At 40.4% G+C, this 8,005-nt stretch overlaps 1 protein-coding gene across 2 annotated transcripts; it reads left to right on the top strand.

Moving 5' to 3' along the window:
* Positions 1-1,370: 1,370 nt before the first annotated feature.
* Positions 1,371-7,704, top strand: LOC113884508 (T-cell surface glycoprotein CD1a-like). Of its 2 annotated transcripts, none has more exons than XM_027529139.1 (6): positions 1,371-1,852; positions 2,221-2,487; positions 3,007-3,285; positions 3,493-3,771; positions 4,091-4,181; positions 5,289-7,704. In XM_027529139.1, the coding sequence occupies exons 1-6, from the start codon at positions 1,792-1,794 to the stop codon at positions 5,311-5,313; spliced, it is 1,002 nt and encodes a 333-aa protein (XP_027384940.1). In that variant the 5' UTR covers positions 1,371-1,791; the 3' UTR covers positions 5,314-7,704. The 2 variants fall into 2 exon arrangements, with proteins under 2 accessions (XP_027384940.1, XP_027384932.1); XM_027529131.1 differs by having other exon boundaries at positions 4,340-7,280.
* Positions 7,705-8,005: the final 301 nt, after the last annotated feature.

Genomic DNA, 8,005 nt, shown 5'->3' with positions numbered 1-8,005 from the left:
AAAATAGTTATTTGAAGAATTCAACAAAAGGCTAAAAATCCCCAATGAGGTTTAATTCTGTGTCTCCCCAATGAGGTTTAATTCTGTGGCTCTTCAGAAGTCCTGCAATCACTCACAGACTGAACTGATTAAAAGTAGTCAGAAACACTTCTGAAACTGACTCAACTCATTAGTTATCTTTGAGAATCTGAAGTTTTCTGACTAGGGGCAAGCAGATCAGAGCATTTCTTTTAGTCATAATCTAAAATGGGATCATATCTAGAAACATATGGGACCTCAATTATTGCATACTAGACTTAATAAGTTATTTGGAAAAATCAGGGTGCATGACAAAGTTCCCTAATCAAAGCCGGGTACAGTGAGGAGATTCAGTTAATGTTAAACTTCTATCTTCTCCTTTAGAAATGTGAGACTACAAGAATCCTTATCACAGTGTGATCACTTTTCATCTCACAGTACTCACAGTACTGCTTATAAGTTCTGGTCTTCCTGTATGTTCTATTGAAAATACATATTTAATTGACTTTAAATACCAGAAAACAGTTTTTTAAAGACAATGTGTAGAGCAGTTTTTGGAGAAGGCAATGGCACCCCACTCCGGTACTCTCACCTGGAAAATCCCATGGATGGAGGAGCCTGGTAGGCTGCAGTCCATGGGGTCGCTAAGACTCGGACACGACTGAGTGACTTCACTTTCATGCATTGGAGAAGGAAATGGCAACCCACTCAAGTGTTCTTGCCTGGAGAATCCCAGGGATGGGGGAGCCTGGTGGGTTGCTGTCTATGAGGTCACACAGAGTCGGTGCGACTTAGCAGCAGCAGAGCAGTTTTAGGTTCACAGTAAAATTGAGTAGAAATCACAGGCTACCTTATAGCTCCTGCCCCAACAGGTGCACTGCCTCCCAGATCATCAACATCCCCCACCAGACTGATACATTTGTTACAATTGATGAACCTACACTGACACCTCACTATCACCAAAATTCATAAGTTACATCATTATCACCAAAGTACAACAAAGGTGTATATTCTATGGGTTTGGACAAATATGGAATGATATATATCCACCATGACAGTATATTTTAGTATAGTTTCACTTCCCTAAGAATACAACTGCTGCAACTCTTTGTCTCCTACTGCCTAGACCCTAGCAACCACTGATTGTTTACTGTCTACATACTTGATTCTTCCCTAAGAATGATGGAGAATTGGTGTCAGTTTATACTGTTTCTTCAAAGCAATCATAAGGAATTCTGAAAAAGCTAATAAAGCAACCAATAAGAAGTCAGAGATGTGAATGAGGCGGGGTGAGGGTAAGAAAGAGGAAGAGAATAGTTGAGAAGATATTCAAAAAGGCAAAAGGAGGACTGTGTGACAGAGAAGAGCAGGGGCATGAGCACATTAGCTAGGTCACTGGGAAGACATTTAGTTTCACAGTTTTATTATATGAATGAAGGGAAAAGTGACTTCTATCCACTGACTTTTCAGTGCCATATAAAGCTTGGTCCATAGAAGTTAGACTAGGGGAAGGTGAACAGGATGGAATCTGGTGACAGGAAGAGAAGCTGGAAGTCAGATAGGACAGTCAGAACTGGAAGGGTAATGAGCATCTGAGTAGGTGGCCCAGGGTTTAGGGAAGGAGCAGATTTTTCTTTTTTCAGATGTTGACTAAAGGGAAGTTTTGCCTGTTGGTAGGAGAAGGAAGTCAGAATAGAGGTATTGTGGGGTAGGTTTGTTTAGAACAGAAATCAAAGACTGACGTTTCTGAGAGAAAGAACATCTGCAAGTGAGATGCTGTTTCTGCAAATTGCATTGCTCCTGTCTCTTCTCCCATGTGGTGACAGTGAGAATGGTAAGAATTCTGTTCAAAAAGACATGTGTGTGTATGTATGCGCGCGTGTGTGTGTGCATGCATGCAGCCGGGCACATCCACCTGTTTGAGCTTGTGTGTGTGAATGTGTGGTATGCATGTGTGTATAGAGTGGTTTCCCCAACCTAGAGATCGAGAATATCAGCCTAGTTTCATTCCAGTATCACTGACTCCAGGTCCACGGCTCTTTTGAAGGTTGTCTACTATGTATGGGTCTGTGGGGCTGCCAAATGTTTGCTGAGGTATCTTGCTTTTCCCCTAAATTCTGGGTTTCCTGTCTTTGGCACCTTTCTTTCTCTGTTTTCTCTCCTTTCCAGTGCCCCTTCTCATTCTCTTTGTTCTTTTCCTAGACTTCCAGGAGCCAATCACTTTCAAAATCATTCGGATCTCATCATTTTATAGCCAATTCTTTGCACAAAATCTGGGCTCAGCTTGGTTGGATGAGTTGCAGACTCATGCCTGGGACAACAACTCTGACAGAGTCATTTACCTGCGTCCTTGGTCCAAAGGCAACTTCAGTAATGAGGAGTTGATGGACGTGGAAAATGTACTTCATACATTCTTCATTAGACTTGGTCAGGTACTTCACAACCATGCCAGCCAATGGCAGCTTCAATGTAAGTTCAGTTCCCTCAATGGGGGTTGGTGATATGGTGCAAGTTATGATGTGTGTGTGTGTCTCAGTGAGTTTCTTCTTTCTCTAATAAGCAGCCTCCATCAATTCTGAGCCTTACCAGGCACTCTCATCTTCCTCATTCCTTAATTCACTTATTAAAGTGTGATTTTATCCCCCATTCAATCGCTTTAGTGATCAGTCTGTATATTCACTATAACTTACAGCGTTCTACTTATCCTACATTATTATAATCCCAAATCTCTCACACTAAGTCCTTCCTTTTTTTTTAACCCACATAGTTTACAATGCCTTCTTCAAATACTTTGCCCCTCATGTCATTCATCTCTTTCTGCATCTCCAACCAGTTCCCAATCTCTGAACTTCCAATCAAACTAAATTTTACTCTATTCCCTCAAATTTTGTAAAATCCTCCCTTATGCTTCTATCATATTTTAATTACTCATTTTATTTTATTTTTCCTACTCCTTCTTTCTTCTAATTTAGAACTTTTCTTCCCCAGATCCCTTTGAACTGCAGATAGCAGGTGGCTGTGAGATGCACATCAGAGATGCCTCAGTAGGCTTTGTGCGAATCGGTTATCAAGGATCAGACTTCCTAAGCTTCCAGAAAGATGTATGGGTACCCTCTCCAGAGGGTGGAATTAGTGCTCAGTTTGTCTGCACACTATTCAATTTGTACCGAGGCACCCAGGAAATAATACACAAGCTGCTCAGTGACACCTGCCCACGTTTCCTCTTGAGTCTTCTTGATGCAGGAAAGGCATATCTCCAGAGACAAGGTCAGACCTGCACCCTTCCTCCACAAATTTTCTGTTCTAAAAATCATACCTTCTCATTTTGCTAACAAAGAGCCAAGTGGGGGAGGTGATAACGTTTGACAGATTGCTAACAGTGGGAAAAGTATGTCCATCTAAACTGACATGAAACTTTGAACCTCTGAATCTGCATTAGAGTCCTCATCTGACTATCTTCCCTGTCGTCTGCAGTACGACCAGAGGCCTGGCTGTCCCCGGGCCCCAGTCCTGGCCCTGGCCAACTGATGCTGGTTTGTCACGTCTCTGGCTTCTACCCAAAGCCCATTTGGGTGATGTGGATGCGGGGTGAGCAGGAGCAACAGGGCACTCAGAGAAGTGACGTCTTGCCTAACGCTGATGGGACATGGTATCTTCGGGTTTCCTTGGATGTGGAAGCCAGTGAGGCATCTGGCCTGAGTTGCCGGGTGAGGCACAGCAGTCTAGGAGGCCAGGACATCATCCTCTACTGGGGTGAGGAAAAACTGGGGCCCCGCCGGGATGGGAATAGGTGGTCCTCAAGCAGACTAAGAGAGTCAGGTGAAAAATTGGGGATTCTAGGCAGTCCAGACCCAAAAGGAATAAAAATAAGAAATATGGGAGTTGAAAACGAGAGCCCCATAGATATAGGAAAGGAGGTTAGATGGAGTCATCTCTGAGGAGGGATAAGAGAGGAAATAGGGAAGAAGGAGATTGTTGAGGCAGACACTTGAATAACAAAGGGAAAGCATGGAAGTGCAGCAAAACAGTGAGTGGGTTCGAGAAGACACCCTTGTGTGCACCCCGCCCACAGATCATCACAGCTCCACTGCCTGGATCATCTTGGCAATGATTGTGCCCCTGGTCCTCCTGGCAGGTCTTGCATTTTGGCTTAGGAAGAGCTGGTGAGTTCTTTGTGTCCTGCCTTCCCCCCAGTTCCCATGTGTCTGCCCGCCTGTTTTTCTCTCTCTTCTCATTCTTCTCCTCCCAGCCCCTTTCCTTCTTTCCCCTCATTTCTCACCTCCACCTCATGTAGAATGACTTCAATCTCTGTTCCCATCAGGACTTGCTGTAAACCTTCAAACACACTTCTCCCTTTGGAAAGAGGTCCCAGCAGCCCAGGAACCTAGGACGCATGATGATGGTTTTTCCACTCTATTTGTACAACTTCTTTAGATGCTGCTTTTTTCCTGCTGAATGATCAGCTGTTAATACAAGCAATAACAAGTGTAATTTTGCCAGATTTGTTGTTCTAACCTAGGTTTGAGACTTAAAAATTCATAATTTAAATTCTGAATGGAATACAGTCCTAGGATCCTTCACATACTCAAATGTCAATGGATCATTAGGCTTATTTCAGATGTCACTTCATCCAAAGGGCCTTTCCTGATTCACCAGTGAAAGCTGTCTCTGCCTCGTCTGAATTCCCAGCAAAATTTAACTGGACTTTGGTAAATCTCCTCCTCACTTCAGATCCTTTGTGGCCACTGTCTAGTTCTCTTTCTCCCTTCAAGTTTTTAAGCTCTTGAGAACAAAGTTCACAAAATGTCTTACCTGTGTGTGATATGTTCTCCATAAAAATCTGTGTTAAATTTATTTCAATTTTATAGCCTTTTAAACTTCTATTTCTTTCCTGCTATTTTGTAGTAGTTGAGACATCTGATGCTCTTCTGACTAAAGTCCTTCTCACTTGACCAAGAAATTTCAAAAATTTCTAGTTCCTTAGCGATTTCTCTGAGCTCCTGAGGAAAAACAGAGTTTTGCCTCTGACAATTCTAATTATTTAACTCTACAGACCTATTGGGATGAAGTGTTGCTCCAAGTATTCTAAACAGAAAGAGGAAGGCAGAATATAGACCCTTATTTTCAGGGTGGTTCATGGATGAGAACCAGAATTATCATCTTGGAAATTGTTATAAATATTGGGTCTTGGATCTCTTCTTAGACATCATGAATCATAATTTGCATTTTAGCAAAATCAGAAGGGGTTCATAGTTGCCTTTAAATTCCAGGAGCACTTACATGAGTGATGCCTGAGAAGTACTGGTGGGAGTATTTCCCTGAAGAGAAAAGAAAAGTCAAGCAAAAAGAACAAGAGTATTGATCCTCAGGACTGAGGATCAAGGCAAGAGTCTTGATCAAGGCAAGGAGATTACATAAAACATATTCTTGTTATTCATGATGTTGTGTTAAATTTACAGGAAATGCTGATTTAGTGAAAATTGAGCCATTGCTTCTAGGGCAAATGCAGGGTTTGGTTCCAATGAGCTTCTGGTCACAATATTTTTCATCAGCTAATAAATACATAGCTTTATGTGTGATTCTGCAAATATATATATTTCAAAATAATCTATTAATTATATACAGTATTTCTTAATGATAAAATACCAGCCAAGTGTTTAATCTTTTCTTGGTCTTGGGTAACACTATCATAAATTTCTTTGACTTTCAGCCATACCACTGTGCTGTCCACTATACTTTTAAAAACAACAACAAAAAAAAGGAAACAAACAAAAATCAGTCACACCTCAAGAATCCACAAATCTAGCTCTTTCCCCATCTCTTCAGGAGCTTCATCATAACATTGTAGATGTTACTTTAATGCTTTCTGGAGTGGCTCCACTTACTAATCAATAAATTTCCTTCCGTTTTCCTGGATTTACTGCACTGTTGATTCATTAACACTGAACTCATGGCTCACAATCCTACAATGTGCACTTGAACAAAACTTTATCTACATGTGTGTTTTCTTCATAAGACATGTCCCAACCTTTCTGTGCTTAGGAACACCAGACAACACTTCAACATTTTGCCTTAGGACTGTTTTAAACAGCAACATCACCATCAAAGAGCACAGATGCACAGGAAATGTGGCCTAAATAGATGGTGGAAAGCATATGTTTACAGTTTTAGACCTGAAAAATGCAGGGAGTCACCTTTCTCGTCTGGGAACTTGTGAGGCAGGTGGTATTTCGTACCACTCTGCACACATCCATGAATGACTGTGAAAGCATTGTGAGTATTTATTTGAGCATTAAAAATAAATTTTAGCAGACAGATAAATAAGCACATGCAAAATTGGTGAATAGTGAAGATAGACTCTTTATGACTAATAAGCGAAATTGGCAGTGTGAGTTGAGAAAGCCATGGAGAGACTTCAGTTATTTTAGGATTTATTGATCAATTCAACAAATAATTATTAAGCACTTATCTTGCATCAGGAGCAAATTGAGCATAAAGTAGTAGGGGAGAGAAATATCACCACTGTGTTCTGAGCTGAAAATTTTTGCCTTGCTAGTTTGTATGTCTTTTTGGGAAAAATATCTGTTTAGGTCTTCTTCCTATTTTTTTGTAAATTGGATTGTTTAATGATACTGAGTTGTATGAAATGTTTGTGTATTCTGATTAACCCCTCACTGGGTCATGTCATTTGCAAATAAGCGCTCCCATTTAGGGTAGGTTGTCTTTTCATTTTGTTCATGGTTTCCTGTTCTGTGCAAAAACTTTTGTTTAATTCGGTCCTGTCTGTTTATTTTTGCCTTAGTTTCCATTGTCTCAGGAAACAAAGGAAATATTGCTGCAGTTTATGTCAAAGAGTGTTCAGCCTGTTTTTTTCTAGGAGTTTTATGGGTTTTTGTCTCATATTTAGGTCTCATTCCATTTTATTTTTGTGTATGATGTGAGACAATATTCTAATTCCATTTTATTTACATTTATCTAGCTTTCCAAGTACCACTTATTATAGAGGCTTCCTTTTCCTTATTGTATATTCTTGCTTCCTTTGGAGTAGATTAATTGACCATGGGTTTAATTCTGGGGTCTCTATTCTGTGCCATTGATCTTTGTGTCTCTTTTTCTATCAATATCGTATTGTTTTGATTACCATAGCTTTGTAATGTATTCTGAAGTCAAGAGGGCTTCTATGGCGACTCAGACAGTAAAGAATCTGCCTGCAATGTAGGAGACCGGGGTTCAGTCCCTGGGTTGGGAAGATCCCCTGGAGAAGGAAATGGCAACCCACTCTAGTATTCTTGCCTAGAGAATCCCAAGGACAGAGGAGCCTGGCAGGCTCCATACAGTCCACATGGTTGCAAAGAGTTGGACACAACTGAGTGACTGATGCTTTCACTTTCACTTCACTGAAATCAAGGAGCATAAATACCTCCAGCTCTTTGTCAAGACTGTTTTGGCTATTTGAGGTCTTTTGTGCTATGATTCATAGGGTCGCAAAGAGCTGGACACAACTGAGCGACTGAACTGAACTGAACTGACTGGTGTTTTCATACTTGAAATTATTTGTTCTAGTTTCATGAAAAAATTCCATTGGTACTTTATAGAGATTGCATTGAAATTGTGCAGTGCCTTGGGTAGTGTGGTCATTTTACCAATATTAATTTTTCCAAGCAATAAACATGGTATATTCTCCTATCTGGTTGTGTTGTTTACAATTACTTTCATCAGAAACAGCATCACATTTTATAATAACATACAGAAACAGAAGGATAATACAGTAAGAATGTGGGGAAGAGAAGAGAATGGGGATAAGTCAATCAATCAAGCCATTTACAGAGGAAGTCTGCTCAGACCAAATGATATCCATGAATCACAAATGGAGAATAATTCAACAATGCACTAATGATTCTAAAGGCAAAATACAACACAACAAAACAACAGTTGGAAAATGTTTAATGATGCTGTATAGAATAGAGACTGAATTCGTATTTGCTCA

This window comes from Bos indicus x Bos taurus, chromosome 3, assembly GCF_003369695.1.
Source record: "Bos indicus x Bos taurus breed Angus x Brahman F1 hybrid chromosome 3, Bos_hybrid_MaternalHap_v2.0, whole genome shotgun sequence".
Lineage (NCBI taxonomy): Eukaryota > Metazoa > Chordata > Mammalia > Artiodactyla > Bovidae > Bos > Bos indicus x Bos taurus.
The sequence above is the reverse complement of the archived record's forward strand: the minus strand, read 5'-3'. Positions and strand labels throughout refer to the sequence as shown.